The 18,895-nt window shown below is 45.1% G+C and overlaps 1 protein-coding gene across 1 annotated transcript; it reads right to left on the minus strand.

The window, feature by feature from the left end:
• Positions 1 to 281: 281 nt before the first annotated feature.
• Positions 282 to 18,875, minus strand: fam151b (family with sequence similarity 151 member B). Its single transcript, XM_078396565.1, has 6 exons — positions 18,702 to 18,875; positions 15,397 to 15,522; positions 12,516 to 12,666; positions 8,264 to 8,478; positions 5,330 to 5,465; positions 282 to 2,629 (listed from the first exon to the last, which is right to left on the minus strand). Exons 1-6 carry the CDS (start codon positions 18,718 to 18,720, stop codon positions 2,485 to 2,487), a joined length of 792 nt encoding a protein of 263 aa, XP_078252691.1. The 5' UTR covers positions 18,721 to 18,875; the 3' UTR covers positions 282 to 2,484.
• Positions 18,876 to 18,895: the final 20 nt, after the last annotated feature.

Consider the following 18,895-nt stretch of genomic DNA (forward strand, 5'->3'; position numbering starts at 1 on the left):
GACCAGAGGACATAGATTTAAGGGGAAGGGGAAAGGATTTAATAGAATTTTAAAGGATTTAGGGTGGTGGGTGTATGGAACGAGCTGCCAGAGGTAGTTGAGGCAGGGACTATCCTGACATTTAAGAAACAGTTAGACAGGTACATGGACAAGACAGGTTTGAAGCGATGTGGATAGGTGGGACTAGTGTAGCTGGGACATGTTGGCCGGTGTGTGCAAGTTGGGCCCACAGACCAACACAACACACATCTCTTTTAAAACATTTACTACAATATGATATAAGAAAATAACTGCAGATGCTGGTAAAAATCGAAGGTATTTATTCACAAAATGCTGGAGTAACTCAGCAGGTCAGGCAGCATCTCAGGAGAGAAGGAGTGGGTGACGTTTCGGGTCGAGACCCTTCTTCAGACTGCAATATGATAAACCCCCATGAATAAACACTACAAAAGATATGACATGCAATTCTGCCTGAATGTATGATATAAAATATTATACATCTTATACTCCAATATGACTCCTGAATTCTATGCCTTACACTACTTTTACCCTTAACTGTAACTAATCAAGCTGCAGTTCTCTTGCAAGCTACCCTTTAATCACAATATTATTTATTCTTTAATCCTAAATGATTTCCGAGACAATTCACCATGAGTACTTGGAATGTTCTACTACGACCCCTTGCAATTTGCCCCTCTCCCTCTGAGCTACTCAGAATCCAAAAATCACAGCGACAACTAGATTGACACAACAAAGTGGTGGCGCGGTGGTAGAGTTGCTGCCTTACAGCGCCAGAGACCAGAGTTCGATCCTGACTACAGGTGCTTCTCTGTACGGAGATTGTACCTTCTCCCCGTGACTCTTCTCCGAGAGCTCTGGTTTCCTCCCACACTCCAAAGACATACGGGTTTGTAGGTTAATCGGCTTCGGTAAAAATTGTAAATTGTCCCCTCTGTGTGTAGGATAGTGTTAATGTGCAGGTATCGCTGGTTGGTGTGGACCTGGTGGGCAAAAGGGCCTGTTTCTCTGCCGTATAACTAAACTAAACATCCCTTTGTTTTGCCATTCTCCTTCCTATTTGTCTATTGTTACCATGAGCACAACCCAAACGCTCGGTAGAGAAAAGTTTATTGGTAGCCCAAAACCTGTTGGCATATATTTCTGTAGATATTCATATTTGCGTTCACCTGCTGAGAACAGAACAAGAGGAACAGCATCATCTTGTCATTTAGGCAATAACTTGTTGCCTCAGTGCCGTCGCAAGTGTCCGGAATTTAAAAATGTCCTTCATTAGTAATAAAGTTCAGGGTTTCCTTTCCAGTTTACAGCCTATTTCAAAATTTTCAGCATTGATATAAAATTCCCGATATTATCATGGGTTATGAATTGCACTCAGTTTTTAGATTACCGCATATTATGTATTCTTGCTTGAGTGGGTTGTTTTAATGCAGAGGGTGGTGGTTTGAGAAGTTAGCTCAGTATTTTGCTCATCTGTGCGTATCCCATCTTGGCGATGTGGGATTCATTTGGGAGTTTTGTATGAAAGGTGACGCCTGGACAATGTGGTCCAAATCCATTCAAACGCTTCAAAAGGATTCGGCAGAGAATTCCACAGATTCACAACTCTCTGACTGAAAAAGTTTTTCCTCATCTCAGTTCTAAATGGCCTACCCCTTATTCTTAAACTGTGGCCCCTTGTTCTGGACTCCCCCAACATTGGGAACATGTTTCCTGCCTCTAACGTGTCCAACCCCTTAATAATCTTATACGTTTCGATAAGATCTCCTCTCATCCTTCTAAATTCCAGTGTATACAAGCCTAGTCGCTCCAGTCTTTCAACATATGACAGTCCCGCCATTCCGGGAATTAACCTAGTAAACCTACACTGCACGCCCTCATTTAGAATTTAGAAGAATGAGAGGAAATAAGAGAAACATTTAAAATTCTTAAAGGATTGGACAGGCTAGATTCAGGGAAAATGTACTTGATGTTTGGAGGAGTCCAGAACAAGCGGGCACAGTTTAAGAATAAGGGGTAGGCCATTTAGGATTGAGATGAGGAAAAACCTTTTCACCCAGAGAGTTGTGAATCTGTGGAATTCTCTGCCACAGAAGGCAGTGGAGACCAATTCACTGGATGTTTTCAAGCGAGAGTTAGACTTAGCTCTTAGGGCTAAAGGAATCAAGGGATATGGGGAAAAAGCCGGAACAGGTTACTGATTTTAAGTGATCAGCCATGATCATATTGAATGGCGGTGCTGGCTCGAAGGGCTGAATGGCCTACTCCACCTATTTTTCCATGTTTCTATGTAGCCAGGATCGAACCCGGGTCTCTGGCGCTGTAAGGCAGCAACTCTACTGCTGCACCACACTTCTTAAATTGCATTTGATAATTATCTTGCGATGGTTTACTATGTTAAAAATGCTGAATAAATGCAAATTCTGTCTTTGTGGTGACTTGTTGGTATTTGAGGTCTTCAGTTTTCTAGTTTGCTGCCTGCCTTAAGGCACTGATTTGAGGTTCAAAAAGATCATAATAGATCTTTGATTTGTCGAAGTCCTCTCGGATGTACAGCATGTCTTCAAGAGCGTATGAATCGTCTCTTGCCGTCCACACGGTCAGACTGTATCTGTGTGAAAAGGAAAATTACTCAGGCTACACCTTCATCACAGGCAGGGTCAAACAGTCAACAAAACACAGTGAAATACTAACTTATGGAACACTCAATAATAAAACATGGAAACAAAGAAATTGGAGGATTGAACCTTGAAACTCATCTACCATATAAAACAATCATGGCTGTTCATCTGTCTCAATAGCAGTAATAGGAATCTGAGGGGTAACCTTTTCACACAAAGGGTGGTGGGTGTATGGAACAAGCTGCCACCGGAGGCAGTTGAGGCTGGGACTATCCCAACGTTTAAGAAACAGACAGGTACATGGATAGGACAGGTTTGGAGGGAAATGGACCAAGCGCAGGCAGGTGGGACTAGTGTAGCTCGGACATGTTGGCCGGTGTGGGCAAGTTGGGCCATTGGGCCTGTTCCCACACTGAATCACTATGACTCTAAATCCATTCGCCCATGTACCCATTAATGCCTTTTGTTTCTAGAAGTTTCAATCTCATTAACTATATTGGGACACGTGACAATAAATGAAACTAATGACTTTGCCTCTGTAATGTTCCATGAGGGCCAACTCCATGGGTTGGATCACCCAATGAATGAAGACATTTCTCCTTATCTCAGTCCTAATTGCTTCGATATTTTTAAGGCAGAGATAGATAGATTCTTGATTAGCACAGGAGAGGATTTGGGAAGGCAGGAGAATGGGGTTAGGAGGGAGAGATAGATCAGCCATGATTGAATGGCGGAGTAGACATGATGGGCCGGATGGCCTTATTCTGCTCCTATTACTTATGACCTTATGACTCGCCAGCCGAGGGAAACATTCTCCCACCATCCAATTTGTCTAATCCTGACAGAATCTTGTAAATTTCAATTAGATTCCCTCTCATTTTTTTCTAAAACCCAAGCAGAACAACTCTAATCTACCTGATCTTTTATTGCAGTCCCACCAACCAAGCCACCAGTTTGTTAAACTTTCATTGCAGCCCCTCTATTTCAATCTGTGCTAATTTATTAGCCCCAACACCAAGTGCTTTAAATTTACACACTAACCGTGTACATGTAAAACACAAAGGGCTGGAGTAACTTGGGCCGCATGCTGGCACAGCGATATAGTTGCTGTCTTAGTGTGCCAGAGATCCAGGTTCAATCCTGACTACGGATGCTGTCTGTACGGAGTTTGTACGTTCTCCCCGTGACCTGCATGGGTTTACCCCAGGAAGCTCCGGTTTCCTCCCACACTCCAAAGACGTACAGGTTTGTAGGTTAATTGGCTTGGTAAAATTGTAAATTGTCCCTAGTTATGTGTAAGATAGTGTTCATGTGCGGGGATCGGTGGTCGGCACAGACTCGGTGGGCCGAAGGGCCTACTTCTGCGCTGTATCTAAACTAAACTAACTCATTTGGGTCAGGCAGCATCTCTGGAGGACATGGATAGATGACATTGGGGTCAGGACTCTTCATAGAGTGTAGAAGTGTACACCCCAAGAAGGGTCCTGACTCGAAACATTATTAAAGGCTTTCTGAATATCCAAGTCCAAGATATCCACTGATTTTCCGCTATCAATTCTACAAGTTACATCCTAAATATTATCCATTAGATCCTTCTGGTAATCATGTTGACTTTATTTAATCTCTTTCATATTTTCCAGGTGTCTTACTACTCATCCTTTATAACAGAGTCTAGCATTTCCCCACTACTGATATTCGGCTAAGTACTGTGTTTCCTGCTGTATCCCCCTTTGTTTTTAAAAAAAGAAATGGCTCCTGTCAGAATTTATTGACCTGCCCGTTCATGGTGCACAGATGCAATCCTCTTTATCACCACTGCTGGGAAATGTTTCTGTCTCCAACACCCTCTTTGGACTAAAAGCACTGTTTCTGATCTCTATTCCCTTTCTCTCATCGTGCTTTCAGACAAGGCCGAGAGCCTAAGCTCACCAGTGATAGGAGCAGAATTAGGCCATTCGACCGATCAAGTCTACTCCACCATTCAATCATGGCTGATCTAACTCTCCCTCCTAACCCCATTCTCCTGCCTTCTCCCCATCATCCCCGACACCCAAACTAATCAAGAATCTATCCATCTCTGCCGTGAAAATAGCCACTGCCTTCTGTGGCAAAGAATTCCACAGATTCACCACCCTCTGACGAAAGTGCAAATAAAATGAAACAAAACTGAAAAGATGAGGATTTGAAATAGAGAATGTGAATGATCATTTACGCATCAAAGTTACCAATAAGTGTAAGCTGCAAAATCAGAACACTGTGTCGACTTCAGTGAAAGGCAAGTTTAAAAGTGAGCCACCTGCTGGGAGAAGATGTAGAACAATCCCCTAGGCGGATTGATCCATGCCTGACTTTCATATTGCTGACCTGATCTATGCTCCATGCCTGGTTTTGGTAGTTACCTGTATTATGCTGCTGATTAAATTCGTTTCACGATAAACGATTTGTGGAAATCTACACTTCTTACAAAAGCGTTTTATTACAAATACAATGCAGAGAGCAAGTGAGGAAACCTCTGCATGGTACACCCCATGGTTACCAAGTGAAACGAATTTAATCAGCAGCATAATACAGGTAACACTACCAAAACCAGGCATGGACCATAGATCAGGTCAGCAATACGAAAGTCAGGCATGGATCAATCCGCCTAGGGGGTTGATCTACAGAAGAGACTTCCGGAAGGTTCTGTTTACCTTTCTGACTGCTGCAGCAACCAGCGTAGCTGTGGCCAGGACAATCGAAGTAGCGCTGCTCTGACAGCGAATGTTACTGGCTGGCTTAGCGTCTGGCAAACCTGCTCCATCTCCTTCACCATCTCCCAGGTGTAACCTAAATGCAAAAGTCAATTGATTTCTAAAGATGTTTTTTCTTTGTTTTCAAATCACCCGCATGCTTTTTTCGGGAAATGTCACAGAAATATAGAAAATAGGTGCAGGAGTAGGCCATTCGGCCCTTCAAGCCAGCACCGCCATTCAATATGATCATGGCTGATCATCCAAAATCAGTACCCCGTTCCTGCTTTTTCCCCGTATACCTTGATCCCGCTAACCCTATCTAACTCTCTCTTGAAAGGATCCAGTGAATTGGCCTCCACTGCCTTCTGTGGCAGTGAATTCCACAGATTCACAACTTTTTGGGTGAAATAGTTTTTCCCCATCTCAGTCCTAAATGGCTTATTCCTTATTCTTAAACTGTGACCCCTGGTTCTGGACATTTTCCCCATACCCCATGATTCCCTTAGCCTTCTGAGCTAAACCTAACTCTCTCTTGAAAACCTCTTATCTGGAACCACTCCTGACTCTTGCGATTCTTGAAATGTCACTGTCCATGCCTCCATAATCTCTAAAGCCACCTCTTTCAGAAGCGTAGGGTGCAGTCCACCTGGTCCAAGTGACTTCTCCACCTTCAGCCCTTTCAGCTTCCCAACCATCTTCTCCTTAGTAATAGCTACTCCACTAACTTCCAGCACCTGACTCTTGAATTTCAGGCACGTTGCTGGCGTCTTCCACTGTGAAGACTTCTTGATTAGTACACGTGTCAGAGGTTATGGGGTGAAGGCAGGAGAATGGGGTTAGGAGGGAGAGGTAGATCAACCATGATTGAATGGCGGAGCAGACTTGATGGGCCGAATGGCCTAATTCTACTCCTATCACATGATTGAAGCAAAAATGTGATTGAACTCGTCTGCCATTTCTTTATTCCCCATTGTCATTCCCTGCATCATTCTCCGGCAGTCCAACGTCCACTCTTGCCTCTTTCTTACTCTTTATGTAATTGAATTCTTGCTATCCTCTTTTATATTATTTGCTAGCTTATCTTCGTATTTCATCTTTTCTCCCCCTTTTGCCTTGTTAGTTACTTTCTGTTTCTCTTGAAAAGCTTCCCAATCCTCTGGCTTCTCACTGATCTTTGCTATGTTATGTGCCTTCACTTTTAGTTTTATACTGTCCTTGGCTTTTCTGGTCAGCCAAGGTCGCCTCTTTCTCCCCCTAGAATCTTTCTTCCTCTTTGGCATGAAAAGGTCCTGCATCTTCCGAATTATTCCCAGAAATCCCTGCCATTGCTGTTCCACCGTCACCCCTGCTAGGGTCCCTTTCCAGTCAACTTTGGCCAGCTCCTCCCTCGTGCCTCCATAGTCCCCTTTGTTCAACTGCAATACCGACACTTCCGATTTCACCTTCTCCCTCTCAAATTGCAGATTAAAACTTATCATGTTGTGGTCGCTATCTCCTAGTGGTTCCTTTACCTTGAGTTCCTTTATCAAATCCGGTTGATTACACAACACTAAATCCAGAATTGCCTTTTCCCTGGTAGGGTCCACTACAATCTGCTCCAAGAATCCATCTTGGAGGAATTCTACAAATTCCTTTTCTTGGGGTCCAGTACCAATCTGATTTTCCCAGTCTACCTGCATATTGAAATCTCACATGACCACCGTAGCATTGCCTTTTTTACATGCCAATTGTATCGCCTGATGTAACTTGCATCCTATATCCTGGCCCCATTAGGGTCTTTTTACCCGTACAATTTCTCAGCTCTATCCCCAATCACTCTACATCTTCTGATCCTATGTCACCCCTCACTAAGGACTGAATTTCATTCCTTACCAGCAGAGCTACCCCGCCCCCTCTGCCCACCTGTCTGTCATTCCGATAGGACGTATAACCCTGAATATTCAGCTCCCAGCTCCGATCCTCTTGCACCCACAACATCATACTCCAAATGTAGTCTAACCAAAGTCATGACTTCCATACTCTTACACACAATTCCCCGACCTATGAAAGCAAGCATAACATATGCCCTCTCTACCACTCTATCTACTTGAGTTGTCACTTTCAGGAAGTTGTGGACTTGGACTCCGAGATAACAATATAATTCTGTAATTACCCCCCTCCTGCCAGTATGTGGGCCTCAACATATTTACCAGAGGAGGACAATGAAGGCATGACCTACATACTCCTATAAACAAAGTAAATACATGAGGTTGATTTCTTTTAAATAGACACAAAATGCTGGACTAACTCAGGGGATTAGGTTGCATCTCTTGGCCTTGCTTTCAATGTTTGGAGAACATGGACAGGTGATATTTCAGGTCGGGACCCTTCCTCAGACTGATGAAAGGTTCTGAGACTGGGCCTGTACTCGCACTGTACGGCACTGGGCCTGTGCTCACTGGAGTTTCGAAGGGTGAGTGAGGGGCGACCTCATTGAAACTTACCAAATGGTGAAGGGCCTGGATAGAGTGGATGTGAAGAGAATGTTTCCACGAGTGGGAGTCTAGAACCAGAGGCCATACCCTCAGAATAAAAGGATTTACCTTTAGAAAGGAGTGAGGAGGAATATCTTTAGTCAGCGGGTTGTGAATCTGTGGAATTCATTGCCACAGAAGGTTGTGGAGGCCAAGTCAATGGATATTTTTACGGTGGAGATTGAGAGATTCTTGAATAGGCGTATCAATGGTTATGGGGAGAAGGCAGGGGTTGAGATGGAAAGATAGATCGGCCATGATTGAATGGCAGAGTAGACTTGATGGGCCGAATGGCCTAATTATGAACTTGTGAAGGCATAAGGTTGATAAATCGATTTTTTTCCATCTAATTATTTCAATTACATTTCACAAACATTACCTTGCGTTTGGTCAACCAACTTGTTGGTTTTCCATCCCAGAGAGAGGGTTACATCGGGTAAGTATGACGTTACAATGTGCAAAAACTCCTTGGCGATCCGTGCTGCACTGCTCTCATTCGGTCCAGGCAGGATGTCGGCATTGATCCACACTGGCCGCATGAGGGAATGCTTCATTGAAACTAACATTTTCATCGCAGGTTCCACAGCTGACAAACTTCAAAAATAACAAAATATTGGATTTTAATACCAAGTAATTGGACCAGGCACAACTGTTGCCATTAATGTCACAAACTCTGACACAGTGTACACTGCTTATGTCTCAAAAGGTTTAGAAGTGTGAAAAAATGCACACCTCCAGATTCAGGGACAGTTTCTTCCCAGCTGTTATCAGGCAACTGAACCACTCTACCACAACCAGAGAGTAGTCCTGAACTGCTATCTACCTCATTGGAGTATCTTTGATTGGACTTTACTGGCTTTATCTAGCACTAAACGTTATTCAGGTTATTCTCTTTATCGTGTGCGTGTCCGTACACTGTGGATGGCTCGATTGTAATCATGTATTGTATTTCCGCTGACTGGTTAGCATGTAACCAAAGCTTTTCACTGCACCTAAACTCAACTAAACTAAACCATGTGCTGTTTTTTAGTACAATGCAAAAGTGTTGTCATTAAAATTGATCGTACATAGTCATACAACATGGAAACAGGCCCTTCGGCCTAACATGCACATGCCAGCCTGGATGCTCCCTGTACCTTAGTCCCACCAGCCCCCGTTTTGCCCATATCCCTCTAAACCTTTCCTATACATGTACCTGTTGTTATAGAACAATCTGATTTTATTCTTCCTTGGTCATTTTGACATTGATTTTTAAACAAATATAAGACCGTTGTTCCAACTGGAGAGAGATCCACATTTTTCATAACAAAATCCTATCCCTAAATAGTTGAACAAAAAAAATCCCTGCTTCCGCCACGCCATACATCAACCTGCAGCTAGGCAGCCATTGTTCACAAGGACACACACAAATATCTGCAGTGAAAAATTACAAATGCTCTCCTCATTGAAACTCACCGAATAGTGAGGGGCCTGGATATAGTGGATGTGGAGAGGATGTTTCCACTAGTGGGAGAGTCTAGGACCAGAGGTCATAGTCTCAGAATTAAAGGACGTTCCTTTAGGAAAGAGATGAGGAGGAATTTCTTTAGTCAGAAGGTGGTGAATCTGTAGAATTCATTGCCGTAGAAGGCTGTGGAGGCCAAGTCATTGGATATTTTTAAGGCAAAGATAGATAGATTCTTGATTAGTACGGGTGTCAAGGGTTATTGAGAGAAGGCAGCAGAATGGGGTTAGGAGGGAAAGATGGATCAGCCATGATTGTGTGGCGGAATAGACTTGATGACTTGAATAAACTTGATGGGCCAAATGGCCTAATTCTGCTCCTAGAACTTATGAAATATGAACTGCTATAACAGGTCCAGATTCCAAAAGCTGCATGTATCTCTGCAGTAGTCTTGGATACATGACCAAGGGGCAAAAGCAAGTCCAAGAGCCAAGTTGAAGGGTGCAGAAATGCTCTACGTGTATTGTCAAGATTGCCACTGCCAATAGAACTCTCAGAGACTACTGACAATTGGGCTTTGAGAAGATGTGGAAAATTGGTTCCCATCCCTGGCCATCCTACAATCATGAGCCGTTCGATCATATTCATATGTTACTAAATATGCTGTCAAGCCAACTATCTCTATCTCAAGCCAACGTCACCTATTCCTTCTCTCCCGAGATGCTGCCTGACCTGCTGAGTTACTCCAGCATTTTGTGAATATCTCTATAAATATTATGTGCATTCAAATAAATAGTCTGATGTTCAGAGTTTTAAAGATTCAGCGTGGAAACACCACGTCCACGCCGACCATCAATCACCCGTTCACACTAGTTGTATGTTATCGCACTCCCTACACACTAGGGGCAATTTACAGAGGCCAATTAATCTACAAACAGTTCAACAGAGCTTTATTTGTCATTCGGTACCAAGGTACCGAACGAAACTACATAGCAGTCACACACAAAAAAAGAACACAAGACACATGACCCCAACACAAACGTCCATCACAGTGACTCCAAACACCCCCTCACTGTGATGGAGGCAACAAAACTTCCACTCTCTTCCCCACGCCCACGGACAGACAGCTCGTCCCCGACCGACCCGCACAGTCCCCGCAAGGAGGTGGAAGTCCCCGCGGCCAAGCCGCACCGGGCGATGGAAGACCCCGTGACCGAGCCGGGCGATGGAAGGCCCCGCGACCGAGCCGTGCGCAGCTAAGTCCCGCGGCCGAGCCGCGCCGGGCGATGTTAGGCCCCGTGGCCGAGCCGCACCGGGCGATGGAAGGCCCCGCGGCCAAGCCGCACCGGGCGATGTTAAGTCCAGCGGCCGAGCTGCACCAGCGATGAAAAGTCCCGCGGCCGAGCCGCGCCGGGCGATGTTAGGCCCCGCGGCCGAGCCGCACCGGGCACTGTTAAGTCCAGCGGCCGAGCCGCACCAGCGATGTTAGGCCCTGCGGCCGAGCCGCACCGGGCACTGTTAAGTCCAGCGGCCGAGCCGCACCAGCGATGTTAGGCCCCACGGCCGAGCCGCACCGGGCGATGGAAGGCCCCGCGGCCAAGCCGCATCGGGCACTGTTAAGTCCAGCGGCCGAGCCGCACCGGGCGATGTTAAGTCCAGCGGCCGAGCCGCGCCGGGCGATGGAAGGCCCCGCGGCCGAGCCGCACCCCGCGCCGTGAGGAAGAGACCTAAAAGAGAAAGGTTTCCCCCACCCCCCCACCCACACCACCACCCCCGTACCCACACCACCACCCCCCACACATACACAACCAAAAAAACCATCCCAACACCGACACACAACAAAAAAAAAGGAAAAAAGACGAACAGACTGCCAGCGACCCGCAGCCGTTAGGCGCCGCCACTTCCGCCTTTCAACATACGACAGTCCCGCCATTCCGGGAATTAACCTAGTGAACCTACGCTGCACGCCCTCAATGGCCAACCCGCACCTCTTTGGGATGTGGGAGGAAACCAGAGCACCTGGAGGGAACCCACGTGGTCCACAGGGAGAGCATTCAAACTCCACACAGACCGAACCCAAGGTCATGCTTTGACTTCTTACAATTTTCACCTACTTCACTCACTTTTCTTTACATGATTTGCCCATATTTGTCGCATTTTGATTTTCACTTTCCCTCACATTATAGACAATAGACAATAGGTGCAGGAGTAGGCCATTCAGCCCTTCGAGCCAGCACCGCCATTCAATGCGATCATGGCTGATCACTCTCAATCAGTACCCCGTTCCTGCCTTCTCCCCATACCCCCTCACTCCACTATCCTTAAGAGCTCTATCCAGCTCTCTCTTGAAAGCATCCAACGAACTGGCCTCCACTGCCTTCTGAGGCAGAGAATTCCACACCTTCACCACTCTCTGACTGAAAAAGTTCTTCCTCATCTCCGTTCTAAATGGCCTACCCCTTATTCTTAAACTGTGGCCCCTTATTCTGGACTCCCCCAACATTGGGAACATGTTTCCTGCCTCTAATGTGTCCAATCCCCTAATTATCTTATATGTTTCAATAAGATCCCCCCTCATCCTTCTAAATTCCAGTGTATACAAGCCTAATTGCTCCAGCCTTTCAACATACGACAGTCCCGCCATTCCGGGAATTAACCTAGTGAACCTACGCTGCACGCCCTCAATAGCAAGAATATCCTTCCTCAAATTTGGAGACCAAAACTGCACACAGTACTCCAGGTGCGGTCTCACCAGGGCCCGGTACAACTGTAGAAGGACCTCTTTGCTCCTAAACTCTTCTTGTTACGAAGGCCAACATTCCATTTGCTTTCTTCACTGCCTGCTGTACCTGCATGCTTCCTTTCAGTGACTGATGCACTAGGACACCCAGATCTCGTTGAACATCCCCTCTCATTATGTTCTTTTCTCATTTATTTTTGATTCTTTAAACTTCCCATCACTCGAACCCTCTCCCCAACTAGCTGAAGTCCCGTTTAAAATGATAGACTTTCACTGCATATTTCACTTTATAACCGCTATATGCTTGTGCTGTATCTGTGATGTTCATCTAAGATGTATCTAAGTGCTTATATATAGTGATACTTGTACTGAATGGAAGAGTATTAATTGATAAGTTATCAAAATCAAACTCTCAACAAATAATATGGATTTTTTTAGTGGATGTACCTCTTAAAATCCAGTTTGATGCCTTTATCTGATTGCAGCACCTCATTCAACCAATTTTGCAAGGTGTTGTCACTGTCAGTCTCAGGAGGATGGGCCATAATTGGACCTTCGTTGCCAAAAATAATATCTGCTTCAATCATATGTGCATCACCTATGATAATGTAGAAATAAGGTATCTGTGAGCAATGATATCCAATATACCCAACATTTATTGCAAAGCACAACTTTCATTCAAACTTTCAAGAACATTAAGTTTAGTTTAGTTTAGAGATACAGCATGGAAACAGGCCCTTCGGCCCACCAAGTCCACGCCGACCTGTGATCCTTGCACGATCCTTAACACCAACCATTTCAGCTCCCCTTCCCATCCCCATATTGATCTTTCTGGCCTGGGCCCCCTCCATTGCTAGAGTGAGGCCACATACAAACTGCAGGGACAGCACCTCATATTTCACCTGGGTATGAACATTAAATTCTATACTTTTAAGTAATTTTATCTCACACTCTCCTCCCCTCCCTCCTTGCCTCCTTCCTCTAACCTAGTTGTTTTACCAGTTCCACAGCTCTTCACATGGTTCCTCTTAAGATCACACCAGTCCTCGCCAACAGTGCGCCCACCCGAGGTCATTTGTGGCCGGCCCTGGTTGGTCCTGGTTTTTTCTCACCTCCAGCTCTTCAACCCTCCCCCCCACCCCCCACTATCTACTTTCAGTCTGAAGAAGGATTCTGACCCAAAACGTCACCCATCCTATTGCTCCAGAAATGCTACCTGACCCGCTGTGTTACTCCAGTACTTTGTGTGTATCAGCAGTAAGAATCCTTGTGTCTATTATGGCTCCTTAACCACAGGCTGCTTGAGTGTCATCCAATAAAATTATCTCTGCTCCTTTGCCTTAGGTTATCTGAGGTAGATGACATCCTGACCCCCATTAAACATGTACAAATAGCAAGCATCCAAATCCCTCTCTGCAGTGGAGAATTACAGAGATTTAAACTCCTTAGTATAATGATTATTGTTCCCTAAACCCAGTTGTAAATGTGTCAACCATTTATTCTGAGCCATACTAAAAAAAGCAACAAGACACACAACTACATAAAGGTTAACATAAACATCCACCACAGCGCATTCCCCACATTCCTCACTGTGATGGAAGGCAATAAAGTCTAAGCTTCTTCCCTCTTTACAAGCATACCAAGGTACCCTCTCATTGAAACCTACCGATGGCCTACATAGAGTGGATGTGGAGAGGATGTTTTCACTCGTGGGACTAAAGGGCACAGCCTCAGAATAAAAGGACGTAGCTTTAGAATGGAAATGAGGAGGAATGAGGGTGGTGAATCCGTGGAATTCATTACCACAGACGGCTGTGGAGGCCGTCAATGGGTATTTTTAAAGCGGAGATTGATAGGTTCTTGATTAGAGAGGGCGTCAAAGGTTACGGAAGAAAGCAGGAGAATGGGATAGAGATGGAAAAATAGACCAGTCATGATTCAATGGAGGAGCTGATTCGACGGGTTGAATGGCATAATTATGACCCTATGTCATTTGACATAGGACTTGAAAATGGCATCAAAAACTGGCGACTGTATATTGTCTCAATCAGTCTGAAGAAGGGTCTTGACCCGAAACGTCACCCATTCCTTCTCTCCCGAGATGCTGCCTGATCCGCTGAGTTACTCCAGCATTTTGTGTCTACCTTCAGTTTATAACTGCTCTATGGTTGTGCTGTATCTGTGATGTTCATCTGAGATGTATCCAATTGCTTATATATAGTGATACTTGTACTGAGCTGTTTACAAAAATGAATTTCACTGTACCTCGGTACATGTGAGAAATAAAGTACCCTTGTACCATGATCTTATGATTTGTATTTCTCCAGACTGCAGCTGGAAGGAAATATAAGCAAGCAATGCAGTAAAACAGAGTATCCATCAAATTAACATGGCACTAAATCTCCTAAACCATTCGACTGCATTTTTGTCATTTCCAAGTCGACAATTAATATTGTTATTGTGAATTCATTGCAAATAGTTCACTTGTGTTTGGAAACTCTTACAGTAAGTGTGTCTCTCAATTACAATTATTTGAAAAGAGCGATAAAAAGGGATAAATAAGGGATTGGAACAATAAAATATTTCTCTTATTACTTTGTCAAACACGAAAATAAGATATTCCTATCTGAAATGTAATGTTGAATATAACTTTGCCATTTAAACTGTTTTGCTGTTATATGGAAACACATTGAGTTATTGCCGTTCTCAATGTTTTAAGTCTGCATTCAAATTATACTTTATTTATCTACTCCATGGCTTTCACGATTTAATATAGCCGTATTTATTATCAATTTCAATGGGTGTTAGATCAAAAATTGTTCAGTTGAGACCAGTACAGCAAAGAATTCCAGTGGCACAGTGGCGCAGCGGTCGAGTTGCTGCCTTACAGGGCTAGAGACTGGGTTCGATCCTGAATACCCCAGCTGTCTGTACGGAGTTTGTACGTTCTCCCCGTGACCGCGTGGGTTTTCTCCAAGCGCTGCGGTTTCCTCCACACTCCAAGATTTGTAGGTTAATTGGCTTCAGTAAAAAAACTGTAAATTGCCCCCATAGTGTGTGCTTGTGTGACAGGGATTGCTGGTAGGAGCGGAATCAGTGGGACAAAGGGTCTGTTTCTGTGGTGTATCTCTAAATTAAGTGAAACTAAATTGAGACCTAACTTGCATCGTATGGGAGGCGCATTCCCAATCTCGTTGTACCCCTGGGTACAATGACAATAAAGATATATTGTATTGTATTGTATTGTATTGTATGCAGTGCCTTTATCTACTGCACCACAATTGCTTTACACACGTGATATTTCCATTCGTGACTTATAGTTTCTTACTTTTCAATGCTTCTTTCATTTGTGCTTTTTTGTTGGCAGCGTGATACCAGATGATTTCCACGGCATCTTTAGATTGTATTCTTCTTTGCTTAAAAAAATACTCCACTGCATTTTCTCCACCGCCATCTAAACAACAAAGCAGTTTTTAGGTCGTCATAATCAGAGATGGAAATATTCTTGTATTAAGCTTTCATATTATGTCGTGTGGGTATAATACTTCAAGGTGAGTTACAGGGGATAAGAGGATTTTTTGCCACAAAGAGTATTAGTAAAAAGGGCGTGCAGCGTAGGTTTACTAGGTTAATTCCCGGAATGGCCTCCTCCTGCACCTGTTGTCTAAACTATCACAGGTGAATTCTGAAGCAGATTCTAACTTTACACAGAGATTAAGTAAGCAATTAAAAATATAAAGAAATGTTTTCAGTTTAAATAGCCACATGAAGAATGGGCACAAACACAAGGGGAATTTCTGCAGAAATAAATGGTGATGAATAACATTCCAAAAGATTTGCATCAATTAAGCACCAAAATAACTTTAGGCAGTGATACACCCCACAAAAGGCCAGTAACACCAAAACTCTATTAGCCCTAAAAAATCAAACTAAATACAACGTGACCTGCTCACTTCCCTCAACAGGTGCTGCTGGACTCGCTGAGTTCCTCAAGCACTTAGGTTATTGCTCAGGATTCCAACCTCTCTAGTCTCTTGTGCCTCCTAAGCACCACAGCCTGCATTTAAGGTAGTAAGACATTCCAAAGTGCATCACAAGACAGTTCAGTTTAGTTTAGTTTAAAGATACAGCGTGGAAACAGGGTGTCATATGAGGAAAAACTAGACTTGTATTCACTGGAGTTTAGAAGGATGAGAGGGGATCTTATAGAGTGTAAAATTATAAAAGGACTAGACAAGCGAGATGCAGGAAAAATGTTCCGTTCCCAATGTTGGGGGAGTCCAGAACCAGGGGACACAGTCTAAGAATAAAGGGGAGGCCATTTAAAACTGAGGTGAGAAGCAACTTTTTCACCCAGAAAGTTGTGGATTTGTGGAATTCTCTGCCACAGAAGGCAGTGGAGGCCAATTGATGAATTTAAAAGAGAGTTAGATAGAGCTCTAGGGGCTAGTGGAATCAAGGGGTGTTGGGAGAAGGCAGGCACAGGTTACTGATTGTAGATGATCAGCCATGATCACAATGAATGGGGGTGCTGGCTCGAAGGGCCAAATGGCCACCTCCTGCACCTATTTTCTATGTTTCTATGGAGATTTGGTTACTCCACCGTCAGGACAATGATGCATTGCCCCCTCATGGTGCGGCAATGGACCGACTGCAGGACATCCTCAAGAGGGAAGGTGAGCAGCCAGAAGTAGTTGTGCATGTAGACACAAATGACTAAAGTAAGAAGAGGAAGGAGGTTCTGCAACGCGAGTATATGGAATTAGGCAGGAGGCTGAAAAGCAGGACTTCCAGGACAGTTATTTCTGGTTTGCTTCCAGTGCCTCGTGTTCGTGATGGTAGGAACAGAGAGATAGGGGAGCTGAATGTGTGGCTGAGGAGTTGATACAGGGGACAGGGATTTCGTTTTCTCGACCATTGGGATCTCTTCCGGGGCAGGGGTGACCTGTACAAAAGGGACGGGTTGCAACTTAACTGGACGGGTACCAACAGTCTGGCAGGCAGGTTTGCCAATGCTGCATGGGTGGGTTTAAACTAAATAGTGGGGTGGGGGGGGGGGGTGGAGTCAACTACGTGGAAGCATATGCGTGGTGTTAACAGGAAAGAGAGTGCAGAAAAAGTCACGGAAGTCTCCAGAAACAACAGGACAGAAGGTGTCAGAGGTTATGGGGGAAGACAGGAGAATGGGGTTAGGAGGGAGAGATAGATCAGCCACGATTGAATGGCGGAGTAGACTTGATGGGCCGAATGGCCTAATTCTACTCCTATCACTTACATGTATGTTTCTTTTTTTTTTTTTTTCCTAATCAGATGTGCAGCACTTTGGTCAACGTGGGTTGTTTTTAAATGTGCTATACAAATAAAATTGACTTGACTTGACTTGACATTTGGCCCTTCGAGCCAGCACTGCCATTCTATGTGACCATGGCTGATCATCCACAATCAGTACCCTGTTCCTGCCTTCTCCTCATATCCATTGATTCAGCTAACCCTATCTAACTCTCTTTTGAATGCATCCAGTGAATTGGCCTCCACTGCCTTCTGAGGCAGACAATTCCAGATTCACAACTCTCTGGGTGAAAAAGTTTTGACCTTAATCCACCTACCAACGCGAGATAACCACTAATGAGGTGTTTGCACAGTAATCAACCACAACCAGAACTGCTTGTTTTGCAGATACGAGAACCACCGCTCCCTGATTCCATGTGCGGACCCGCTATTGCCCCGCTCATTGCAGGCCCGCAATCCGCTGTCACCAACTGCGGGGCCGCAATCCACTGTCACTTAACCTTGCTATTGAGGGCGTGCAGCGTAGGTTTACTAGGTTAATTCCCGGAATGGCGGGACTGTCATATGTTGAAAGACTGGAGCGACTAGGCTTGTATACACTGGAATTTAGATGAGAGGGGATCTTATCGAAACGTATAAGATTATTAAGGGGTTGGACACGTTAGAGGCAGGAAACATGTTCCCAATGTTGGGGGAGTCCAGAACCAGGGGCCACAGTTTAAGAATAAGGGGTAGGCCATTTAGAACTGAGATGAGGAAAAACTTTTTCAGTCAGTTGTGAATCTGTGGAATTCTCTGCCTCAGAAGGCAGTGGAGGCCAATTCTCTGAATGCATTCAAGAGAGAGCTGGATAGAGCTCTTAAGGATGGTGGAGTCAGGGGGTATGGGGAGAAGGCAGGGACAGGGTACTGATTGAGAATGATCAGCCATGATCACATTGAATGGCGGTGCGTACAGGCTCGAAGGGCCGAATGGCCTCCTCCTGCACCTATTGTCTATTGTCTGTCACCAACTGTAGGCCCGCAATCCGCTGTCACTAATAACAGGCCCGCAATCCACTGTCACCAACTATGGGCCGCAATCCGCTGTCACTTAACTACAGACCGCAATCCGCTGTCACTAATAACAGGCCCGCAATCCACTGTCACCAACTATGGGCCGCAATCCGCTGTCACTAATAACAGGCCTGCAATCCACTGTCACCAACTATGGGCCGCAATCCGCTGTCACTTAACTACAGACCGCAATCCGCTGTCACTAATAACAGGACTGCAATCCGCAGTTTCCCCGCCCACTGCAGGCCCTGGATCCGCCGGCATTAATTGCGGATGGAGCTGTGTGCACCTGCTCTCAGCTGCTCCATGCTGCAGGTGGATGCTCCGGGCCCGAGTCCGGGTCCGCTCCACCCGTTGACTGCTGCGGCTCTCCGCCCATGACCGGGCTATGTACGCTCCGCCCTGCTGCTGCTGCTGCTGCTGCTGTGGCTGCTGCCCAGCTTCTCTGCCTGCCTTCCACTTCAGCTCACAGTCTGCACCCCA

The sequence above is a fragment of the Rhinoraja longicauda genome, chromosome 3 (genome assembly GCF_053455715.1).
Source record: "Rhinoraja longicauda isolate Sanriku21f chromosome 3, sRhiLon1.1, whole genome shotgun sequence".
In the NCBI taxonomy this organism is placed as follows: Eukaryota; Metazoa; Chordata; class Chondrichthyes; order Rajiformes; family Arhynchobatidae; genus Rhinoraja; species Rhinoraja longicauda.